Here is a 26,577-nt window from a genome sequence, read left to right as displayed (position 1 = left end):
CAACTGATTTCATGCATGTCTAGGGGACACATGAACATTTTTATGTCCCACCGTTGCTTCTCGCTCTAGGACACACCACTTAAGAACAGTAAAGACCGGCCCCTTCTTGTTAAAATTAGACCGGGGACCGTAGCCCCCGGGTCCCTACTGACCCTAATGTTATGCAATACTCACATCTATGCTGTTCTCGGAGACGGTAGGCGCGCTGATGACGGAGGACTCGGTTGGGGTCGCCGTTACTTGGTGCTGCTGGTGCTTCTGCGGCGAGATACGGGCCGGGAAGCTCAGCGTTTTGGTCCACTGCGCCAGACTACGAACCATCTTGGAACCAATGACACCACACTCACAGTCAACAGTCAATATACGATCCTTGACACTTGGTTCCCTTTTCCTCCCGAGTCAGTGTGTTTGTCTCATAGCAAACCTCAGCACTTGTAGTGGGTGATGGGTCTCGTTTACAACTTGAGGGTTGAGTGAATTATACGTCGAAACAGTCCCCCTACCCTTGTTTTCACAGCCACCCTCTAAAAGTCACATCTGTTCAGTTTGCCCTTGTTTCCTCACACCCTCAGCAAGAATAACAGCTGCTGCAAGTTCTCTCTTCTTTCACTTATTGCAAGCAATATCGAAAACATCCATTGATTTTTTTGTTTTCGGGAGCCACTCAGAGTTGATTTATTCCAGCTATGATAAAGGCAGTATCCGTTGAATGTATGTCTGAAGATTTTTTCTCGGTTTCTCTTTCTCACTCACTCGACAGTCATGTAACCACTACATGTAATGAATACACAGATCAGCTGGCCAGCTATTCCTCTCATACATTCACTCGTATAGTCAACAACCCACGTAGTCAAGCACTGAGAAGAAGACACTGGTAGCAACCGGATATTCTGTGGAATACAAATGCCGTGGTGAAGAATGAGTCAGACTTTGAAAGTTGGGATGAAATTAGCGATGAAATATGTACGTGAACGTTACATGTTAGGCTACCAGATATAAATCGTCATGCCTTAAAATTACGAGTTACTTTCAATTCAGGTTGTAGTAGTGAAAACACAATAATTTAACGAATAAAAGGACCTATTGTAGTTGACCTAATTGGGAAATAAAAATACATCCACTACTTCTAATATATTGAAAGTTTATTGTTTCAGTCATTGACTTTACTTTTCTGTATGTTTTAGGTGTTAACTTTTACATAATAAGTTACAAGACGTATAAACGTTTTCGTTGAACAGTGTCAACATCTTCAGATATGTACAATCAATTTTGCAATATCATTACTCTCTACATTCTCTACACATCCAATTATATCAATTTTAACAGATTTTATCCCAGTATGCTATTAAACATGTGTTGGATGTGTAGAGAATGTAGAGAATAATGATATTGATTGTTCGTATCTGAAGATGTTGACACTGTTCAACGAAAACGTTTATATGTCTTGTAACTTATTATGTAAAGGTTAACACCTAAAACATACAGAACAGTAAAGTCAATGACTGAAACAATAAACTTTCAATATAGATATAGACTTTTCTGAAAATCTACATAAAATGAATTGCAAAACGCTACTTCTAAGGTAAATTATGATATAACATGTTCTTCCGCCAGATACTTCAAGACTACAAAATGTTTGTTCCTATTTTCAATAATTATTTCCTTTCAAATCTTCAATAACGGAAGAACATGTTGAAAATAAAAGAAGCCTATGTACCGTGTGTTTTTCTGTGGGTTTAACATTGCCATAAAAATCCTATGTATGAAAACAGTGACGAAATAACTTAACTAGTGAGCCAGGTTAGAAATTAACAGTCTTGATAATTTGTGAAACAAGAGAGCATCAGACTTTAACTTAGTGATCATAAAGGATATTCTCTTGTTTCACAAATAGTCAAAACCTGTTAATTTCTAATTATGACCCACTGACTAAATTCTTTCTTTATTATTTTTATATATTATAGGTTTCTTATGGCATTGTTAAATCCCTGAGTTGTATATCCACAAAAACACAAGATATATAAGATATATATTCATATTATTTAAACTAAATAAATTAAAAAGTTGTTACATGCACTTGTCAATTGTTCATGAGAGTTACATAAGTAAGCGAACAAAAGAATATATCTTACCAATCAGTAAAGAAAGATGTTTTTATCTACCGTTTTCGAGATATACTTTGCTAAATCACAATTCTAAGTCATATATTTAAAAATCATAATATTATAAGCTTCACAACTTAAAAATCTGACATGATGCAAGATCACTTGCAAGGAGGGGGATACTCTATTTAATATTGAAATAACTTAAAATGAAGTTGTTCTAACACCTTTTGTCAGGTCGGAAAAACGCAGACTTCAAAAACAAAAGACTATCTACTCATAATAACGGAATATTTATATTTAATACTTCTAAGATAATAGCTCCCTACATTACGATCTTCTGCCAGAAATTTCAAGATTTTAATAAAAAGTTTATAACGATTGAATATTTTTTTCTCGATTCTCAAATTTTCAATGAAGAATGAACTTTTAAAAATTAAAAACACTACTTAATGTAACATATTAAATAACAGAAATAAAAATGATTATAGGCCTGCTACTACTTCTGTCAACTGTTTCAAAATTATAAATTAAAGATTATAAAGAACAAAACATTTTGTAACAATTAGCAAGATATAGTTGTCATATTTACCGTTTCTTTTGATTGCAGTATCTACATTAAATAACACTGTTATAACACCGTCTTCAAGATTATAAGGTTTAAACAGTGTTAGAATTATTCAGTCTTAAGACCTATATAACAAACAAACACCTAGTTTTAATATTCATATAAAATAAAAGAAAGTCCTTACGTTTAACGTAACCAAAGCAACAACAGTTTCTCTGTAAAAACACACTCTTCTTCTGTCTCAAGTTTTACAACGTAACACAATAAGAAATTCCGATGAGGTCACAGCGCCAAGTGTGAGAATATTTCAGAATAGTTTCTCACGATGTTGCTCACATTACGCGCACGTGTACCACAGCATCCAGTGCGGTCGATGGCACGATGTTCACAGTTTCGACTCTCTCGCGATACTGACGGGACCGAAGGCTCGTCAATGAACATTACACACACGAGGAGCAGCTGACCGCGGCCGACAGATGGCGCAGGACCGGACGTGCAACAGTGGGGGATTATCTGGTCTTTGTCTAGCACTGCATTTGTTGGAACACATGTGTGCCCCCGCCGTCTTTTGTTTCCCCCATGAGCCTGGGCCAGGGAAATGTGTGTGGAAAAGCTATTACAAGAACACTACGACAGACTTGCATTTGCCACAACTTATTAAACTGAGGGTCGTGACCTCCTGGAAGGTCGCTAATTCCACGATTCGAGGTGGGTATCAAATCGTAAAAGTTATTTAAAATCTGTTAATATCTAATCAGTTTCATGTAAGGTTTCCTAGATTTATCATATCTTCATATTATTATTATTATTATTATTATTATTATTATTATTATTATTATTATTATTATTATTACTAGCCGTACCCGTGCGCTCCGCTGCACCCGTTAGAAATAAATATAAAGTAATTACATAATTAAAATAGGACATTTGATCCAGGGAATATTCGTGTTTGATATAAGGATAAATCGTTTATTATGTTACTTAATTTGAATTGTATTTGCATAATTAAAATGCAATCATTTTGATCCAGAGACCACTCATTTGGTCATAAAAATTATTTTAGGAACTACAGGAAACGAATGTACAGAATAGTCTATCAAGTTTTCTGTGCATAAGAAGCTATTTTAATCTTACCTGTCCTCGATTCACTCAGAAGTTACTGTAATAACATTATAGCATTATGTCCATCTAGAAAAACTACACTTTCCAATGGTGAATTAATAATTAATTATACAAATCGGTTAATTTAGCTTCTGATATTACTTCATACAAACACAGAAACATTATCTGTAGGCTATCTTTCATAGCTTTCGATTGTTGCTGTCCAAGGCCCCTTATAGACGAAGTCATTTGTTTTTTAATTCATTACACGGCCTTAGATGGCAGTTATTTTAATTTTAAAACTCATTTATCTCATTAAATATCAGTCCTATCAAAATTTTTCAAGGAATAAAACTTATCGGAAATTATTTTTAAAGAAACTTTTGTTATGTAACGTTTTTCACAAAAATCAATAATAAGCGAGATATTTCGATTTATTTAATTCAGGTCCCCTTATAACCCCCCTTTTGAATAATGTATTTTGAATGCCATATAGCCTAAAATCTAAGTTACAACGAACTTAATTTATATTCCAATTTTCATCGAAATCCGTTCAGCCATTATCGCGTGAAAAGGTAACAAACAAACATACAGACAGACAGACAGACAGACAGACAGACAGACAGACAGACAGATAGACAGACAGACAGACAGACATACAAACAAAAATTTCAAAAAAGCGATTTTCGGTTTCAGGGTGGTTAATTGTATATGTTAGGACCAATTATTTTTGGAAAATCGAAAATTACCAGAAAAATTTCGGCTACAGATTTATTATTAGTATAGATTATTTAATTCGTTGGTATTCGGGGTAATAAGTCGGTATTATATAGTTTACAGTGTTTGTATGTGTGTATTTTTATGCTTATCTCGAAAGCAACGCATTTGCGAGAAACAATAATCTTGAATAAACGTTTTTTCGTCTGAACGGAAAAACAATGGCATTAGCTATTTTTTATTTAATGGAGATTATCAAGGTCATTCCAAGGCCAACTTTTTAAATTTACACCCAAACTTTTTCACCAAATTCTGATTTTACGCACAGAAACAAATAACTTTTATCAAACCCTTATTTTCATAAAATTATTACGTGTCAGTACTTCAAAAAGATTGTATCTTGGATTTATTTTGTTTATCTTTCAAGTAAATATAAACATACTTTAAACACAAAAGCCAGATTGCTTTTGTTTTCCTTTAACATAAATATACATACAACACTGTAAACACAAAGAAAACAGACAAAAAAGTAAACAAAATAAATCCAAGATGCAATTTTTTTTAAGTAATACCGTGTATTAATGTCTTTCAGTTCCGTTAAATATTTAACAGAAATAAGAATTTGATAAAAATATTTCAGACAAGTTTATTGCGTTAAATCGTAATCTGATAAAAGAAGATTGTTTTTCCATTTAAAAAAACAAACTTGATCTTCATACTTCTAATAAATAAAAAAGAATTCTATTCTTGTAAACGCGTTGTTTTCGAAATAAGTGACTGGAAAGTTAAGCAAAAACACATCCTGTATAACATGTAATACGATAGTAAGTTGGACTGTTCAAGACTGCACTTGGGCGTGGTTGAAATCCCGTTTGGATTGATTACATCTTTGATTTATTTTCTCGACGTTTTCAAACTGATAAGGGAATGTGGGATAATTCGTGGCGAGTTCTCGGACTGAACTCGCGAAATACCATCTTATCACAATTTAATCGATGCTAGATAACTTATTAGAACAAGACATTTGTTTTAATTGAGGCGGTTAAAAGCAAAGGAGTGTAAGTGACACTTCTAAAATAAATTATTTAAGCACATCCAGGGTAAACTAAAGCATTTAAAATTTCAGCGGTAAAGGGATGTATCTTTTAACAACATCGCACATTAACATATAAAATGAAAACTTCACGGAATTTACGAATGCTTAGTAACTTTCAATCACATTTTATGGAAAATAACGTAATTGCACTTACACCCATTTGCTTCTGACCGCCTCAATTATTGTTTAGGCTATGTGGTGGCAACTCCATTTTGATAATAAATCCTGACCTATGTAATTTTGACCTTAATAAAGTTAAGAAAAAATTAACCAAATTATTTGATAATCATGTCCCTTTTTCCTTCTTCTTAATTTCAATATATTTATTCATTTCAACTTATATTCTGTTCTTGACTTTGTTTTCTATCTTCGTAATTATCCTTATTTTGTAATGATTGTATAGGTTTTGTAGTTTTATTGACCCTTTGCTATGTCCATTCAGTATAAGATATTTATTTTTAGGAATCGCCCCCGAACACGAGCTTGCTCAAACGGGTGTGTGCTACGTCAATAACATGTTTTTATTTTGTGTTGTACAGTATGTTGCAATAAATACTAAATATTCCGAAGATAAATATGCTGACATCAAAATTAACAAATTTAACTAATAACTTGTGTATGGAACGATTAAAAGTAATTTTAAAAGAATGAGTTAACAAACTAAACTCAAATTCTGTAAAGTAATAGCAGTTTCTGTGTTATTTATGGGTCAGAAAAATTGGACTCTGACGAAGAGCTCAACTGAAGGAAATAGTAGCAGCTGAAATGAGATAGCTTCATAATGTGCCGAGATATTCTCGCCTAGATATGAGAATGGACGTGCGAGAAGTATTGCAAATATTCAGTGTTGTTGAAAAGATAAGAGAATACGGGAACAATTGACTAGAACATCTTTATCGAATAGACCAATGGTCATCAGAACTCGCTGAAATGGGCAAAGGGTAAGCGGAGCCGTCCCGTGTGCCCCCTTGTGCAGCAGAAAGAGGTAGAGAGCATATCCGCTAGCAGCTACGAATGCGCCATAGGGCAGTGTGTTCTCTGCGGGTAAGAGACGCTAGCCCCAGGGTGCTCTGTGCTGATGACCGCTGGAATAGACGATAACTGTATAGATAATCAACTCTCATCCTATAAACGAAAGGACTGGAAAACCGAGAAAACGTTAGAGGGATCATATGCATCGGTAAAAACCACTAGTTTTTTTCTTAACTTGGTTATTTGACGAAGCTGTATCAACTAAGAGGTTATTTAGCGTCGATGGGATTGGTGATATCGAAATGGTATTTGGTGAGATAAGGTCGAGAATTCGCCATAAATTACCTGATGTTTGTTTTACGGTTGGGGAAAACTTCGGAAAAAATCCCAACCAAGTAATCTGCCCAAGCGGGAGTCGAACCCGCGCCCGAGCGTAATTCCGGATCGGCAGGCAAGAGCCTCATCCGACTGAGCTACGTTGGTGGCACCATTGGGTTTAACCCTTGATGATGATGATGATGATGATGATGATGATGATGATGATGATGATGATGATGATGATGATGGATCACAAATAGATTTGGTTAATTTCTTTCATGAATTCTTTTCTCTTCAACCGGATATGTTTTTATACCGACGTTATGGGCAGAATATTGATGGCCGACTTTTACACGAACTCTTGATATCGCACACAATAAGCTATCAATAACTGCATGCACTATATTTTATCTAAAGGTCGTAGAGATAATCAGACGAAAGCGTTCTCTAGGTCGATAAACCTCTTGTTACTTTATTACAATTTGAACAAGTAGGGCTATGTGGAGAACAATGCACTATAAATAGTTTTATTTCCCCCTCACTCCTTTCCTCCTCTCTTTCCTAAGAACGCTGCAAATTCCTCTCCCACATATTGAATGCATTCTCGGTTCGAATCTCATTCTTTCTCTCATGACCTTCGTCTTATCATACAAAATGCATTGTTTTTAAATAAAGCAATCTTATGTTTCTGTATAATAAGAAACACAAATAAGTTGACTCTGTAGGTACAGTAACACTCTTGGACTGGACTCAGTCACTGATGAAGGCCTTTTTTAATCTCTCCATATCGTTTAAAACGTCTCGAGGATCCAATCAGCCTATTAGTGAAATTGTGTACTGGGTCTGTCCCAGTGGTAATATACGATCAAAGCCCAGTGCTCACCACATCAGCTTCTAGTGCCGAGTTTCCTTTACTCCCTAGTAGAGTGTATTACATACATGTTACCTCTAACTTTCCCACATACAGAGTGGCGCACGAAATGTTGAACCATTTATATTTCAATTTATTTGAATACTATGACACATAACATAACGAAATACATAGACTTGGAATCATAAACTCGTGGAGAATTGATGTTAATGAAAAACTTATTCAATGTGGCCACCGTTTGGCCGCAGAAGCTCTTCAAGACAAACGCTCATATTCTGCAATACTCGCCGACACAAATCTTCATCCATTATATAGCACACTTCAACAATACGGGTTCTGAGTTCCACCAGATCTCGAGGATGCTGACGGAAGACGTGATCTTTTAAAAATCCCCGAAGAAAATAATAGCAGGAATTGATGTCGGGGCCGTGAGGTGGCCAAATTTGACCACGTTGATGACGCCGAGGAAAGCGGTGGGACAACACTTTTTCACAAAACGTTTGATGCAGGAATTCGAAAACAATATTGGCTGTGTGTGGTCGGGTTCCATCCTGTACAAATCACTGCGTGTGCAATGGAGTGGCATAAAGTGCAAGAAGAATTGACTGTTTGGTCGAAGGAAAAGGTCCAATAGTGTTTTTAGCGGGGTCCACCTTGTGTTAAAATGTTGACGAAAACGTCTCTGTGTAACAATCACATTCTTCGTTTCTCCGTATAAAAGCACTAACTTCGCTCTCTGTTGAGTAGTAAGCCGTTCTCTGTCCGCCATCTTAATCAACTGATCTGTGCTGAGCCCTAGCTGACCCTCCAAGAACCACTACATTTACGAGTGGAGTTTGAAATATGTCACTTTAATAATATAGCCACAAAATCAAAATCAAATTGTTCAACATTTCGTGCGCCACCCTATAAGAGCTTCTTTTTTCCTCACCATCTACCATCGCTCTATTGTGATCATATTAAAACTATGCTTTGTTCCTGAATAGTCTTGATGTTTGTACAGTTGAAATGTAGCCTATGTTAAATAACAATGAAAATCGGGGAATTATATCTTACGCTTGATTGTGTTCAAGATGCATTATTGTGTCACTTTGTTTAGAAATGATGTTTAAAAATAAGCTGAATGAGATATAGCTAGAGAGGAACATTGTGGTTATGAGAAAAAAAATTTAACATTTTCACCTTAACCACTTCCCTGATTAACCCGAGTTAACTCGGGTTGCTAATTTCCGTCAAAATTTATTAACCCGAGTTAACTCGCGTGAGTCCCATTTTCGCTGCTAAGGATTATTATCCCGAATATCCATCATTTCATTAACCTTTTCCTGACTAGATGGCTACAGAAGTTAGTGATATTGCTACATCTGGTGGTGGGATTCCTACGTTTGGTATACGATATCTGAAGGCAGGAAGACACCCTTTTACTATCGAATGGTGGTAATTCGTAAGATTTTCGAAAAATAACCCCGAATGTCCTATCACTCGAGGCAGGATGGCCAGGAAAATCCCCCAACTCACTTCGGCTTACAGGTAGACATTTTCCAGAAGTTATTCCACGAACTCTGAAGAATAACAACCCAACCAGACAGGATTTCTTGTGTAGTATTGCAAGAGATTCAAAATACAAACAAATTCGACACAAGACCAGATACTACTGTCCGGAATGCAGTGTGCCAGTGTGTGTAATGCCCTGCTTTCGAGTCTATCACAAGACAAGCAACATTTAACACCTTGATAACAGCACTGGTATTGTACCTCATATATTAATCCATAAAAAAACATAAGTTGGTAAATAGTTCAGGAGAAAATCAAAGTGGGACAACTACCAAAGCTGGAATCAAGGTGCACGAGATAACTCGGGATAATATTTGAAGTATGAATGTATGTCTGTTTTATAGTGCTTTTTAGGTATGTAAGAAAATTAGTGATGTACAGTGATTTTGTAATATTAAATGACCTATAAACAAAAATAAAAAAATATGATTATTTTTTTTTCATAAAATTGGTAAAATATAGGCCTATAGTAAGGGAAGAGGTTAAGCAACAAAATCGAAATTTATATATCTAATTGACACTGACACACAATTCATATGATTAAAAAAAATAGTAATATGCGTTACAAGAGCAGCAGGCCGTGATATACGTCTGTCTTTTTTCCCCCCAGTCTACAAATGCGAACTTAAAACAAACGGTAAGGTTATGTAATGATTTATTTTTCATTTTAATATTTTAACAATATTATTTATATAACATATTGCAGTAATACCATCGGCATCTGGAATCTTGTTGATTTTTTTCACGGCTTCCTTAATGTTACTTGCATTACAAATGCAGTAACTTTTGTGGTGTTGTAGAGTTTACTTAATTTTTGAAAATATTTAAAAACAATAATTAACATTGCAATTTAGGTGAAATTGCAGTGGTAAGTTTCCAATTTATAATTATTACTATGTTAAACGTCTCTAAAAATAATATGTTAAAAGCCTAAAGCAGTAAAATGAATGTCGCGCTTAAGCGGTAAGAAGAGGGAAATTGTTATGTGTGTTACGTTGGGAATACTGAATGTGGTATTTCACACTTACCGCGTATTGGTTTTGTGCGGAAAGCAAGCAAATATGCACGATCTCGCACAGAAGTAAATAAATAAGTCTATCCAATACAATTCTAATCAAGTCAGTAGGACTGCGAGATATAGGACGCCCACGAAAATTGTAAGATTCCTTTTGAGATCGAAGAGATAAATATGACTACCATGTAAGAAAAAATAAATTAAAGATAATGTTGTTGGTGTTGATTAGGCCTAGTGATGATGATGACGACGACGTAGCATTCCGAGATTATAATTTAGCATCTCTCTCCGTAAGTTTAGCAAGCTGACTTTGTAATTGAGAGATGTGTAGTTTATTTTAGAACAGAGGATCCATCTTTCTCGACAGTAAGATGCTTATTTTTCTCATTACCAGAAAATTCCGTATATTTCCGAATATAAGGCGCACGTTTTTCCAATTGGCTGCTCAAAATCTGGATGCGCCTTACACGTCTGTTCATTATAGAAATATTACCAGTACATCTGCGCTCATATTTTTTTTGTCTCTTCACTTTCTACATATTTCATTTTGAAATATGTCTTATATTCGTGTGCTCCTTATATTCGGAAATAGATTGTAGAGCAATTCCGCTTCATTTTGATCCGTTTCTATTAGTCGCTCCATTAGTTCGTCATTAAATCAATGCTGAAAGCCTTTTTCATTTGTTGCAGCAAGTGGAAGTATCTAACTGCGATAACCTCTTCAGGATGATCTAGGAAGTGCTCTGTTTCTTGTAACAGCACCACTTGACATCGCCGGGTAAGAGATGATTTTTGTAATTATAAGTAGGCAATTATTTTCAATTAATGTTTCCATGTCTACTAGAAGTTAGTTCTCAAAATTGTAAATTTAAGGCTTAAATGATGTTCCTTGGTATTATCTTAGATGTTAAACTTATTTTCAGAATTTTTAATTCTTCATATTTTTATTCCGGTTTCAATAACCGGAAATCTGATTTAAACACAGTCGAACTTGAATATCTCGATGTACTTTCGGAAATGAATGTTTCGAGTTATCGGAAATTCGAGATATTGAAAAGTCACAATCATCATTGCGGCAAAAATACTTTATTGTAGCCTAATTATCTGTTGCTATATCTTAATACTACCATTACTACTATTATGCAACTAACAACGGTTTTAATGATACGAGTAAAAGGCAGCAATTATTTTCGATCAATGTGATATTAACGAAGCTAATGTGTGCATGCACATTCTATTCCTTTGCTTCGAATGGAGTGAACAGATCTAAAATGTTGTGACTTCTTATTACCATCCTCACATTACTTAATCTGTAGCACAAGCACACAAAATCCCGCTAACTTTAAACAAACTTTTGAGTTTTCGAAAATTCTGTATTCTTGGTTAGTGCAAATTTCTGATATCCGGATTTTTTGGACTTTTGCTGTAGGTTCCCCGAATTATTTTAATTTTAATATTTACAGAATGTTCATTTATTGATTAGTTCTTCAGAATTACACTTTATTCTTGAATGTGTACGTTTTCTTTATATTTTCTGCTTTAACGTAATTTGCACATTTTAATTTAATCGTTTACTTGATGTTAATTTATTGCTTTAACTTCACAAATTTCTCTCGATATTTTGAACTTAATGTTAGTAATAATGTTTATTTTGCTTCAGAGATAGAAAGGATTTTCAATTTCTTGAATTTAAAGTTTATTTAATACTCGCTAATTTACTTTTTCTTCAAATATTCGATAGTTTTTAGTAGGCTATTTTACGACGATTTATCAACATCTTAGGTTATTTAGCATCTGAATGTGATGAAGGTGATAATGACGGTGAAATGAGTCCGGGGCCCAGCACCGAGTTACCCAGCATTTGTTCATATTGGGTTGAGGGAAAACCCGGGAAAAAATTTAAACCAAGTAACTTGCCCTAACCGGGAATCGAACCCGGGCCACCTGGTTTCGCGGCCAAACGCGCTAACCGTTACTCCACAGGTGTGGACTTTCTCATTAAGTAAGGCCCAATAATTATAAATATTGATATAATGTTATAAGAACCAATAAAATAAAACGATTAATATTAATTTTATCTATTAAAAGAATGAGTTATTGAAAAAATTAATCATAAGCCTGAAACGTGACGATATTCGACTCATCAATAATGCAGCGATCAAACTTTTTCAACATAACTCCTTGAAAATGAGAAACCATCAACGTATGATTTCTAGTAATCCAGCAGGTGGCGTTATGTGCCATCTAGCGACAGAAAAGTGTTTAACTATAGAGATGGAGTGAAAGCTACCGCAGCTTATTATGTAAGATAATTATAACGGGTTGTGTGTGATACAGGTCTAGCCTTGAAGCGACTATGATTCTGGTAACAGGTAGCGCTTTATATAATTAGTAATTGTAATTACTCTGCTGAACTACAGAAATTATACGATAAGGAGCGTGAGTAATAGAGTGATGTCGATAACAATATCGAAGTACTCAATGAAAGCCTGTTCACTAACTTTTTAAAAAATTGGTTTATTTTACGACGTTTTATCAACTGCTATGACTAACCTCTGAATGATATGAGTCAAGAGTCCAGTGCCGAAAGTTACCCGGCATTTGCTCTTAATGGGTTGAGGGAAAACCTCGGAAAAACCTCAACCAGGTAACTTATCCCAATCAGGATTTGAACCCGGGCCCGCTCGTTTCACGACTAAGCATCCTAACTGTTGCTGCACAGCGGTGGTCTTTGACTTCATAGTCACAATAAATCTCACAGAAATTCTCAGACATCGAATTCTGCCAATCGAATTAGTGTCAAATGTTCTGCTTATTTCATATAGTCTACATCATGCTGAATCGACGTCTTGGAAGTCTCACTTTATCTCAGGTCTAATTGTACTAGAAAGCATAATTGATTATGTCAATTGGATGTGGTTTTTTTTTTCGCTGAATTGGCGAATAAGGTGTGGATGGATAGAAAGAGTGAGATGCCGATGGAGAGGAATAATAAGATGCTGGTGGAGAGGAAGAATAAAGTGGCAAAGGAGAAAAAGAATAAGATGCCGATGGCGAGGAAGAATAAGATGCCGATGGAAAGGAAGAATGAGGTGTCGATGGAGAGTAAGAGTAAAGTGCCGATGCAGAGGAAGAATAAGATGCCCGATGGCGAGGAAGAATAAGATGGCGATGAAAAGGAAGAATGAGGTGTCGATGGAGAATAAGAGTAAAGTGCCGATGCAGAGGAAGAATGAGATGCCGATGGAGAGGAAGAATAAGGTGTTAATGGAGAGGAAGAATAAGGTGCCGATGGAGAGGGGGACTAAGGTGCCGATGGAGAGAAGAAGTAAGATACCGATGGAGAGGAAGAATAAGGTGTTAATGGAGAGGAAGAATAAGATGCCGATGGAGAGGGGACTAAGGTGCCGATGGAGAGGAAGAATAAGATGCCAATGGAGAGGGGGACTAAGGTGCCGATGGAGAGGGGGACTAAGGTGCCGATGGAGAGAAGAAGTAAGATACCGATGGAGAGGAAGAATAAGGTGTTAATGGAGAGGAAGAATAAGATGCCGATGGAGAGGGGACTAAGGTGCCGATGGAGAGGAAGAATAAGATGCCGATGGAGAGGGGGACTAAGGTGCCGATGGAGAGGAAGAATAAGATGCCGATGGAGAGGGGGACTAAGGTGCCGATGGAGAGGGGGACTAAGATGCCGATGGAGAGAAGGAGTAAAATGCCGATGGAGAGGAAGAATAAGATGCCGATGGAGAGGGGGACTAAGGTGCCGATGGAGAGAAGGAGTAAGATGCCGATGGAGATGAAGAATAAGGTGTCGATAGAGAGGAAGAATAAGATGCCGATGGAGAGGGGACTAAGGTGCCGATGGAGAGAAGGAGTAAAATGCCGATGGAGAGGGGGACTAAGGTGCCGATGGAGAGGGGGACTAAGGTGCCGATGGAGAGAAGGAGTAAAATGCCGATGGAGAGGAAGAATAAGGTGTTAATGGAGAGGAAGAATAAGATGCCGATGGAGAGGGGACTAAGGTACCGATGGAGAGAAGGAGTAAAATGCCGATGGAGAGGAAGAATAAGATGCCGATGGAGAGGGGGACTAAGGTGCCGATGGAGAGAAGGAGTAAGATGCCGATGGAGATGAAGAATAAGGTGTCGATAGAGGGGAAGAATAAGATGCCGATGGAAAGTGAGAGTAAGGTGTCAGTGGTGAGGAAGAATACGGTGTAAGAGGTAGGAAAATAATAAAACTTCAGTACAGAGAAGGAAGAAAAGGACGACGCTGTTCAAGAAGAAGAGGAAAATGAAGCCTGTCCCGATAAAAAGACGACACCGATTAATAGAGAGAACAGCAGAGAAAGAAGGAGAATCTGAGGAAGATAGAGAAAACTGTGATGAAAAGGAGGAAGAAGATAGGAGGAAGGAAGGAGGAATCATGATCTGGGCGTCGGCGTCGGAAAGAAGAAGACTATGACTATAGTGACCTACCAGCTGAGCTACATCAGCAGTTGTCGCTACCGCTTTGAAAGCGTCCTGCAGCCGTCACTTTGCATAACAGCCACTTCCTTTGTTTACTATGATTCCCTTTTGCTGTCGGGAATTCACATGGCTTATTGCGGCTCTTTTTTCCAGCATTAATTAGATTTTAAAAGCCCTTGTTCCAAGAATTGTCTCTGTGAGACAGAGTGTGTACACAGTCTTTATATTCAGAAAAACATGAAGGGACGGCAGACAAGAAATGCACACAATACAACGGCATATTCCGGTTCTTGAAACACGACACAATCGGGGAATGGCTAATTGCTTCAGTCATCTGTCTTCAAAAAGATCATAGGAATTCGGTGTGCGGCAGAATATTATCATTATTATTACTATTAACAGTACTACTACTGCTGCTATTAATTCTGATACTGTATTTGGAGAAAGAAGATCAGTTAGAAAATGAACAAAAGACGGAGATCAGGAAATATCGTGTACAATAAATAAATGTTGGATGTGAAGAAGACTTAGGTCCAGTTTTATAAATACGGTTAATATAAAGATTATGTTAAACCTAAGTTAAACCTAACCATGAGTTTAACTCAACGTGCCATATTATAGAGTCTCGGTTAAGTTAAACCGTAGTGGAATACGTTTAGTATTACTGCTAGGAAAGAAAAGAATATCGCAACTGTTTAATTATATTTTTGATTTAAAATAGCCGACGCTCGTGGAGAATCTTTATTAAGAAACATTTTTGTTCTTCGATATCAGAAAGAGTATCATAAAAAACCTAAAGAGGAACAATACCGCGTACTTCAGTATGCTTGTCAGACTTAACCTCAAATAGTATAACTCTGGCTACCAACGTTATACTCCCAAACACGATGCAACCAAACTAAACCTTGCATGACCATCCGCGACGCAACTCCATACAGAATCAACTGAGTAATGAAGTAATAATATTAGTGTGCGTATTGTACGTGCTGTCTAGAATATTTATGAAACAGAATTAAGTAAAACAAAATGATTTTTACGAGTCTTGTAAAATTAGGTAATATTATTAGTATGTTTATAAATCAGGTCCCATAGTAGGTAAATCTTACCAGGAGACTATCTGCCACACACAGTACAATGCGCAATATATTTATAGTAGATTTACGGACACTTTCGAAATCTTCCAACGTTTTCAGTACGTCTACTATCAGAGGAAAAATAGCGCAGCGCAACTATTAACTGATGCAGAGATTCAACAGAATGTTTTCAAAAATAAAAAAGAAATCATTAATCTTTTCAAATAATCTTTAAATTCAAACCCTAAAACATATTTTTGCACTTTCTCATTTTTCTGTTGCATGTTGTATCCGAGTTTCAATTTTTCGAAACAAGGTTAGGACTATAAGCGTAATTCTGAAGTACGATGAAAGAGTAATGGAACGGAGAAAAATTCTCTCCGGCGCCGGGATTTGAACCCGGGTTTTCAGCTCTCCGTGCTGATGCTTTATCCACTAAGCCACACCGGATACAACTCCGACGCCGGTTAGAATCGTCTCAGATTAAGCTCCAACTCTTGGGTTCCCTCTAGTGGCCGCCCTCTGCACTACGTCATAGATGTCTATGAACGCAGGACCGAAGTCCACACATGTGCTGAGGTGCACTCAATATGAGTGACTAGTTGGCCGGGATCCGTTCCATTACTCTTTCATCGTATGATGACGCAGAATATCTGCATGGAAATATCATATCTACTTCGGTACATTAAAATAATAGTCTATGTAATTCTGAAGGTTAGGACTGTCTGCTTCGAAAGCCTCAATCTGTTTTAAAGCTTATGTTCATTTATGCATATTTCAAAGTGGTGCACTCTATTTCGTAAAATTCTTGGCCGCCGTGGTCGTTCAGTAATATTGATCACTCGCATATCGTCACTGTCGTCGTAAAAAGTTCTTGGAAAACATCTACAATATCCATGTGTGTTGCGGGAACCGCCATCTTACGCTGTTGAGCCTTGAACTGCAGTTTAAACGGCAGAGAACTGCCGATCAAGTTAAACTCAAGTTAACTCAAGATTAACTGGTAGTTAAGGTTTATAATACGAAGCAGAACGAAAAACTTCAGTTTAAACTGAACGTAAGGTTTAAACGGCGTTTATAATACCGGCCCTTATTCAGATAGAAGTGACAAGGTTAAAATAGTGTGAGTCTGTAAATTGAGTAAATGATAAGTATAGGAACTCCATTTCGTAGCGCTTCGAGCTCTATGGTAAAATCCTAATGTTTACTTTATTTGTATTGTATTTTTTGTCCTGGGGAAAATACAATAGAAATTGAGAAAAAATTAATATTTTACATGGACCATATTTATTATAAAATGCCTGAAGTACACACTATCACTGGCGAAGTCCTTAAGAGGCTTTTGAGGCTTAGTCTATCCAAAAAATTTGAAATTCTCAAATAGGAGTTCCCAGTACTCTGAAACCACAACTACAGGGAACTGGCAATAAAGGATTCATTGCTGTCTAACTCAAGGGAAGCCATGCATCTTTGGCTACAGGCGTCCACGAAAGATTCTCGATAAGACAATTCATAAGCCTATGCTTTATTGCTTTTAATGAACGTTAGGAATTAGGAAACTGTGGCTATGGGCGGGTTAGGGACAACCCTTCAGCACGTCGGCCTGACTGAGGCCTATTGTGCACCCCGAATTATGGGATGAATGAGGATGAGGTGTACCAGCCCACTGGCTGCATGAGACTCCTCACACACTCAATGGGCCCCCTACACCCCCCGCCCCAAGATCATACCGCCAAGGTAACCAAGCAGCACCGGATCCATTCCAACGGCCTTCCTAAGGTGTCGAAGCGCGCTTGAAAGTGCTAATAAGGAATGAATCCTCGCAGAGATATTGCAGAAGGCTTGGAACCCAGAGATGGTTTCGGAGAGGGAACCCCTACCGCAAGGAGATGAAGACATGCGTCATGACCTCAATATGCCTATGGAATGAGATGATGAAGATGAATGAAAAGATCTGAAACCTAAATTCTTGTTCTATAGGGAAGAGGAAAGGAAATGGACCGTGGCAATGAAAATTTGAAAATTTCAACTCGTCATTTGCCACCTCGCTCGGTTTTAATGAACCTTAGGGTACGATCAAATCCGCTCTTTGGTCAAACCATGAACTTCTTCGTTTACCGGTTTATCTAGAACACCGATGTCTCCATTCACCAATAAGAAATGCAATGAACTTCATTCTCCTGTTAAAATAACGAACATGTCCTCTTTTTATTAGCAAACTCCAGAGCGTGGATAAAAAATATCGCACAACACGCACTGTGATGCTGGACATCGCAGAGCGGATGTTATTATCTTTATCTCAAACGATGTGCCCCCTGCCCTTGTTTGTTAAAACGTTATGAATGAAAGCTTCTTAATGAATGAAATGCTACTATCACTATATTTTATAAAAATCATCAATACTACTATGAAATTGGAGTTTTATATCGTGGTATCCATGGTGACTTATTTAGGTTTGAATGCGCATTGCGCATGCTTACTAGCCGCAATTCGGTCAATCTCTGACATGTTTAATCACATTACATAAGGCCCACTTCCACTTAGCAGAATCGAATCGAACAGAATTTTTCTTCACATTGTATTTAAATGGAAGATAGCAGAAAGCGGTGCGTCGAATCGAATAGAATTCATGAACTAGAATATTTATTTCACTGCCGGAGCAGAACTTCTTGGCTGAAAAAAAATCTGCTTACCTTGTATCTTTTTATACAGCAGATCGTTCTCGTCTTTTCTATCAGATTTCTTTGTGACACAGACCCCACAAGAAGATGACGACCACTCAAGTTCACCCCCAAACAGAATACAGGTACTTATAACAATATAACGTGTCTCAGAGCACCCTGTTAGCCAAGGATATCTCTTATACCATGACAATTGAACATTTCTATTTTGTCTTCCTCCATTCGCTCTTTTAATATGTAAATATGGTGTCGACCTCCTATCTTTGTAAGCACATTTTGTTTCATACGTCCAACTCGAAAGCGATTTCTCTTTTAATTTTACAAATAATGAACTCAATGTTCTTTCAGTATGAGCTATTCTATTCAAAATTAATATGTAAAACACACACACGCATTTTTTATTAAACTAACACTCAACAACGTAGCGCATTCATAGAACACCAATATAGCGCAACGTGTCATTGTGAAGGTGAGGCTAGCCGCGTTTCGTACCGAAATGTACTGAATGTATCCTCTCTCCCCGGTCCCCCCTCAAGCTTGCTAGGTCGTAACCACACCTGTGGAGTAACGGTCAGCGCGTCTGACCGCGAAACCAGGTGGCCCGGGTTCGAATCCCGGTCGGGGCAAGTTACCTGGTTGAGGTTTTTTTCGGGGTTTTCCCTCAACCCAATACGAGCAAATGCTGGGTAACTTTCGGTGCTGGACCCCGGACTCATTTCACCGGCATTATCACCTTCATTTCATTCAGACGCTAAATAACCTAGATGTTGATACAGCGTCGTAAAATAACCCAATAAAATAAAATAAAAACCATTCCTTTAGAGCTTCTGCCTCAAGCTTCGCACTGAACTCTCCATCCTGGAATGACTGCCAATAGTGAACTTAATATATGGAAGGGTCGGAGTGCAACTAAGTGTTACGATACATCGTACTTATGGCCTACTGCTACTAGATATAACTCACTGTCAGTGGTGATAGCGATAGGCTGTCGCCGACGACGACGTTGGTTGTAACAGTGACAGTGGTAACAGTGGTGACGTGGATAAAGGAGTGACGGTGGTTGTAGAGGTATTGTTGATTATGGTTGTAGTGCTATTAGTGTGGTAATGATTGTATTAATGTTGAAAGTGGAATTTTAGTGATAGAAGTAGAGATTATAGTAGCCTAATGGTGGCGGTGGTTACATTAATATTATGGCAGTGCTTGTGATGCTGATTGCAGTAGTTTTCTTAGTGTCAGTAATGGTGTTGCCAGTGATAATGATGATGGTGGTTGTATTGATTATGGTATCGTGGTGGTTGTAGTGATTATCTTGATTATGGAAGTGTTTTTGGTGATGGCGGCCGTTGTGGTATAACGATAATACAGAGTGACCCGTTTGGATATGGATAAAATAAAAAAAAAACACCGTAAGACATTTACTACTGAACTTTATTTATTGAAACTTTGTACATACAACACTGAAAGATGGGAGATTCCTCAGAGCTCAACATGATCCCCATTGCACACCCTGCACAACTCATAACGGTGATGCAGTTCAGCCCATGTCCGTTGTAACATAAGAGGGGTGATTTGTTGAAAAGCTTGAATAACTTTTATCATCAATTTTCCTGAGTTTCTGTGAATAGATAATGTCTTTAACAAAACCCTACACGAAGAAGTGAGGAAGGTTTAGTTCTGGGGAGTTTGGGGACCAAGCCAAGAGATAGCTGCTTCTCGTACTGGGTTTCGCCTGCGACCTCCTCTATGTTTTTTTAACACAGAACCTGTGTCTACAAATTTTCGATACCACAACATTATGGAATCGTATTTAGGTACATTACGCACACCATACTCACGTCGAAATTTCCTTTGAACTCTTTTAACATTCTCAAATTTAGAATACCAAAGAACACATTGTGCCTGCTGTTGATTTATAGTAGCCATTTTAATCATCTGCGATTTTCATTTGTTCTGTCAAATTATGCATTGTTGATTGTCATATATGGAAACTCCCATCTTTTAATCGTAATATAACCAGTAAGAAATTATTCCTACTATCATAATAGCGTTATAATTAGGGCTAGGATTTTGATGAAATTGCATCTTTTTTGTAGTAAGCCAGAAACATTGCTGCTTTATGCTTTAGTTTTTATATGTTATGTGATAAACTGAGTGTTTTAAGACATATTTATTAGGGAAATTTTTGCCTGTTTCAACTCATAAGAGGATCTAGAGGATCTTTTGTTTTATTCGGTAATTTTTTGAGGCATTTTCAATTAATTTTGGCCGTAAATCCCTATTATTAATGTAAAATAATGTTTATTTCATTTTATATTTTATCTACATATTTTGTCCATTAATACCCATTATTTTATAATATTTTAATCCTTTTTTTACACAAATATTGGCATTTTATATCGTAGTACACCCCATGTAATGGATCATTCAAACCACCCCTTCAATATAGACTCCTCTATACCTACTGATTCCGGATAAGAGTGGCCTTATGGTGGACTACGTGGAAACTACATCAGATATAATAATTAAAGTGTATTACTTAGAAAAAATTATGTAAAATTAAATAAACTTAAATGTTGGTACTAGAGTTTAATTTAATTACTAGTATAGATATTAATAGTACGAAACCTCTTTTCTTACTAAGCCAATTATGTAAGATCAATTTTAAGGCATTTTAAAGGCATTTTTGAAATATTTATAGATCATAAATGCATTGTTTTTAGGACATTTTGTCATGATTTATAGGCCATCAAAGTCCTAGCGACAGTTATAATAATAAATTAATATTATCCATACCCAAACGGGTCAGACTGTATTTACCGTATGCCTTACAGTGCAGCAGCTAGCCAGTGTGAACTTCTTGTCATGTTAAGTAATAAGAGATATCTCTTCTGCCCTTGACCTTGCTCTATCGACGTCGAATGCAAGAAATGATCGTGGCGACGACTTGTGGAGTATGATTTACAACAGGAAAGTCCTGTTCTGTGACCACATTACTCGCCTTGACCACGTTTTGTGGACATTCACGTAGTATTACATGTCCTGCACTCTAACGTGTCGCTATGGAGATTTATATGGGCGCCTGGCCGCCTTCTGCTGTATGTTCTGTGTTGTCATTTTGCTTCCTTTGGCGTGTTCAACGCTAAGCACACAGTGACTTGGAGAACAAGACAATTTATACGTACTAGGACATTCGATAAGTAATGGCAACAATGCTGTAGTCAATACTCCTAGCGGTGACCATTAAAATCTTGTACTACGTAATAGAGCAGCGATTTTTTCATAAATTTGCAATATTGAAAGTCTCTAAGTAGCCATATTTTGTACATACAGTGGCTGTTTATTAAGGATTTTGATATTATAAATTCAAAGTTATTAGATGCGATTAAAACATGTGGGGATGTGATCAAAAAGTGCAACTAAAGTGGAACTGGAAAGAGATCGAGAAGAATAAAGGAGAGATGAAGTGTAAAATAAAATGTGTAGAGAAAGAGTAATAGTAATATGCGTTACAAGAGCGGTATGTTGAAGTTTTCATGTTCGTGGAAAAGTTTGAAAAAGCGAAACGTAGTTCAGCTTTTTTAATTTCCGAGAATTGAAAGAAAACATACCGCTCGTGTATCGTACATTATTTTGTGCGAAGATCGTTTATTACATACCTGAAAGAGGAATTTCTAATTAGTTGCAATGAAATCTCCATCTTGGTTGCTGTTCAATGACGGCAATTTTGGAAAACAAAAATATCTATCTTCAACATTGTTGCTTTAAAATGTTTTCTGTGTTTACTATACTCCAGCAGGCCGTGATATACTGTACGTCTGTCTTCCCCCCCCCCCCCCCAGTCTATAAATGCGAACTTAAAACAAACGGCTTCCTTAATGTTACATGCATCACGGAATGCAGTAACTTTAGTGGAGTTGTAGAGTTTACTTAATTTTTGCAAATATTTAAAAACAATAATTAACAGTGCAATTTAGGTGAAATTGCAGTGGTAAGTTTCCAATTTATAATTATTACTATATTGAACGTCTCTAAAAATATGTTAAAAGCCTAAAGCAGTAAAATCAATATGTCACTTAAGCGGTAAGAAGAGGGAAATTGTTATGTTATATTGTTGGGAATACTGAATGTGGAATTTTAGATTTACCGCGGGTTGGTTTTGTGCGGAAACCAAGCAAATACGCACGATCTCGCACAAAAGTATTTACAGGAAGTGAGAATAATGATTTGGTGTAGGCTAAGTAGACAAGTGAAAAAGTGATAGTGAGTGCAAATAGGAATAATAACAGTGAAAGAGTGTTAAGAGAATTGACTCAGAGACAGTAAGAAAGTAGTACTAACATTTGAACATTGAAACAGTAAATTAATATAAGAGAAAGATAGGAGAAAAGGTCAATGGAAAAATAGGGTAAACTTACTTACTTACTGGCTTTTAAGGAACCCGGAGATTCATTGCCGCCCTCACATAAGCCCGCCATTGGTCCCTATTCTGAGCAAGATTAATCCAGTCTCTATCATCATATCCCACCTCCCTCAAATCCATTTTAATATTATCTTCCCATCTACGTCTCGGCCTCCCCAAAGGTCTTTTCCCCTCTGGCCTCCCAACTAACACTCTATATGCATTTCTGGATTCGCCCATACGTGCTACATGCCCTGCCCATCTCAAACGTCTGGATCTTATTGTTAGGTTTCGTAACAAGCTGTTTTTTTGCGGTGATGGTGTTAGCCCTTCGCCTAACCCCCAAGCTGGAGGACCACCACTTATCGGCTGTTCACGACTGCTTATTCAATATATTCGCAGCTACCCTCCATATCTAGAGGCCGTCTCCTCTATCCGCAAAAAATAGGGTAAGTAATAATGCAATTTGATAATGCATAAAAAATGTTAAATTGAGATTTTAGTGAATACTCCTAGTTAGAGAAAAAAAGGGGGGTTGGAAGTAGTATATGTATAATATTGAGAGATGTTAGGATTAATGAACAAATAGAGAATAGCAAAGGAAATATAGAATAAATATTGAAGGGGAGGTTAGACCTGGTAATGAAAAGGTACATAGTGTAAATTGGAGTATTTGTGTACTACTAATAATGTTTTAATGTAATAATGGTGGCACCGGATACAGAGAAATGTGAGGTACGCCATTACATGTAAAGAAGTGCTGTGACATAAATATATCATATCATCATACAGTGGCTGTTTATGATTTGTAGTAAACAATACAGCCCTAAAGATACGAACAAAGGTGCTTCATAAAAACCCAAGTTGCAAGAGAAAAATATGCAACTCAGGCTTTAGTGCATTACAAGAAGCCTGTGGGAGAGAAGTTATGCCATACTGAACTGTTGCAAGTTGGGTGGAAGCAAGACATTCGCTTTGAATCAAGAGTTGACATCAGGAGAGCTTCAGATTGAGCAATGATTAGTGAGAGAGATATCCAGAAATGCTGCTGCAGATGGAGTCACCCGTTTTCCAAGAATTTGGCAGCGTATTGTTGACATGGCAGAAGACTATATTTAAAGTATGTAGTGTCAAAAGTAACCTAAATAAATTTGGTGTGAAACTAACTATATTGTCATTACCTTTTGAATGCCCTGGAGTCGACGACAATTCGGACGGCGGTAGTTTGCTAGCGTTTGCGTCGAGAGAGACAGATAGAGAGAGCAAGGCAGCGTACAACATTGCCACATCGTACTTCACCCGCACGTACAATATAAATAGCGCAGGAGAGAATTAAAATTATCAAAAGACAATAATGACCTCAGCCGTTGATTACTGTAAGCATGACACCAAATAAACCCTCTTTCCTTCACTGACAATATTCTTTGCACGGTTCTCAATCCCACACCACATGCTTCTGCAGTCGTTTCTTGCGCGTTGGCAACTTTGCAGCAGCATCAAGATGGCCGGCAGCGTTCTGCTCGACAACGTTTTTAAAATAATTATACGTCTTAGACACTATTTTCCGCACCTACCTGTGCAATACTTGCCTTTTTATAGTCTCTTCTTCCATTTATTTATCTTACACCCACACCCACACAGTAAATGTTAGTTTTACTTATTCAATGTATTGAAACATTCACACTTGATCAAACGAACTCGAGAAGTACTTGTTATAGACTGATTCCGATTGGTTCTATTGTACAAGCTTGTGACGTCACATACCAGAAATGCTACGGCGCATATAGCAGCTGATCGCCTTCCGAAATGCCGTCTAGTCTAGTATTATGAGAATTATTTCATGTAATATTTTCAAGAGAACGGGAATAAGTAGAATCCCTCGGCCCAGCAGTAGCTCAGCCGACGGTGTAACATGATAAGAACGGAGTCCGATTTCCAATATATTGTTTTAAGGTCTATGATTTGCAAAGCGGCTGCGGGGTAGAATTTTTGCGAACGTTTCGGTTGTCTTTACAATTCTCATTCCAGCATTATTCCACTATTCCATAACATTTGAAAGATTCTTTATTTAAGTTTAAATAGATCAACAACGTTATTTCAGGGGCGTAGTATCCATGGAGTCCACACCTGTGGAGTAACGGTCAGCGCGTCTGGCTGCGAAACCAGGTGGCCCGGGTTCGAATCCCGGTCGGGGCAAGTTACCTGGTTGAGGTTTTTTCCGGGGTTTTCCCTCAACCCAATACGAGCAAATGCTGGGTAACTTTCGGTGCTGGACCCCGTACTCATTTCGCCGGCATTATCACCTTCATTTCATTCAGACGCTAAATAACCTGAGATGTTGATACAGCGTCGTAAAATAACCCCCCCCAAAAAAAAAGTATCCATGGAAGTGGAAGTGGTACGAGCATTGCTTTCCATTTCATATTCAAAAGAAATTTTTTGATGTTTATACGAATGAATTAATTATTATTCGTTTCTTCTTATATTTCGTTATTTTTGTGTTTATACTGTATAATGTTTAACTCGGGATGAATTTGAATATACCGGTCGACGTGCGATGTTAGCTTCCAACTATATCTGCTTGTGACAATAATAATAATAATAATAATAATAATAATAATAATAATAATAATAATAATAGTTTTATTTTCCCCGGCAGAGTTAAAGCTATCTGGCCTTTTCTTCCACTCAACCAGGATCAAAGCACATACAGAAAAATACATACCGGTATACAGGTATTAACTAAAAAAAAATTAATAATAATAATAATAATAATAATAAAATAAAAAATAAAATAAAATAAAAAAATAAATAAAAAGAGAAGACAATACATTGCTGGTCAGAAAAAGGGAGACAGAGAGATATAGAAACTTGTTTTTTCTTCTCTTTTAACATCTCACGGTATGTAACTTTTGAGTAGCTTCCAGTCTCGTTCCTGACGTTTCTCCGCTGTATTGACGACTAGCACAGCAAGCAGCGTGTGATACTGTTCACAACGCGATAATGCGTGGCGTTTCAGAAATTAAGTTACAATGATGTTACTGGCTCGGAATTTTAGGTGCTAAAAGTTAAGAATGATAAGTGTAGATGAATAGATGTAGTGCCCGTGAGGAGGGTTTTAAGCCTAGTTCACAAGAGTCCGATATGTAATAATAGACAAAAGAATCACAAGGACTGGGCAATGGAGCTTGTAAATGGTGCGCTAGTTTATAAGTGGTGGTTAAGAGAATTAAAGACCTTTAACGGTACCGAGGAAAAATACTGAATGACAAGAATGACATCTCAAAGAAGTGAGGACATGGCTTCTATATTTATAAACTATAGCGAGGAACAATATTAATATTTAGCACCTGAAATTCCGGGCTCTACCGGTTATTAATAATGTATTAGGTACAGTATTTTAGAAGAAGACGGCAATCTTTGAATTAAATGGGAAGGCAAGGGACTGTACTAGAACCCCTGTAATTGCGTAGAACGTAGCTGCTAAAGCCAGTAGTAATATCCTGAGTGTAATGTATATACGGTGATAATATTCAAACTTCTTTCATTTTTGTAATAATGATATGTTGTGGGTTGCATCAGCGCGCTGCCGCTAAGGAGCAAAGATATGTTGTGCGGGTTGTATCGGCGTGCTT

At 37.2% G+C, this 26,577-nt stretch overlaps 1 protein-coding gene and 1 non-coding gene across 3 annotated transcripts in view; both read right to left on the bottom strand.

Moving 5' to 3' along the window:
- Traf4 (TNF receptor associated factor 4) overlaps positions 1-26,577 on the bottom strand; it is a 199,855-nt gene that overhangs the window by 130,479 nt on the left and 42,799 nt on the right. Inside the window, exons 1-2 of one of the 2 annotated variants that reach the window (XM_069847019.1) lie at positions 2,855-3,072; positions 175-890 (exon numbers count right to left, since the gene is read on the bottom strand). The exons of the other annotated variant lie outside the window; for it this stretch is intronic. Coding sequence (XP_069703120.1) covers positions 175-321 — 147 coding nt within the window. The 5' untranslated portion in view covers positions 322-890; positions 2,855-3,072. Of the gene's footprint in view, positions 1-174; positions 891-2,854; positions 3,073-26,577 lie in introns of those variants that run through there. 2 annotated transcript variants of the gene reach the window in all.
- On the bottom strand, positions 16,238-16,309 carry TRNAS-GGA (transfer RNA serine (anticodon GGA)). The gene has a single exon. It is a non-coding gene; the product is annotated as a tRNA-Ser (tRNA).

Source organism: Periplaneta americana, chromosome 15, assembly GCF_040183065.1.
Source record: "Periplaneta americana isolate PAMFEO1 chromosome 15, P.americana_PAMFEO1_priV1, whole genome shotgun sequence".
NCBI classification, from domain to species: Eukaryota; Metazoa; Arthropoda; class Insecta; order Blattodea; family Blattidae; genus Periplaneta; species Periplaneta americana.
This window is presented reverse-complemented; position numbering and strand designations above follow the sequence as displayed.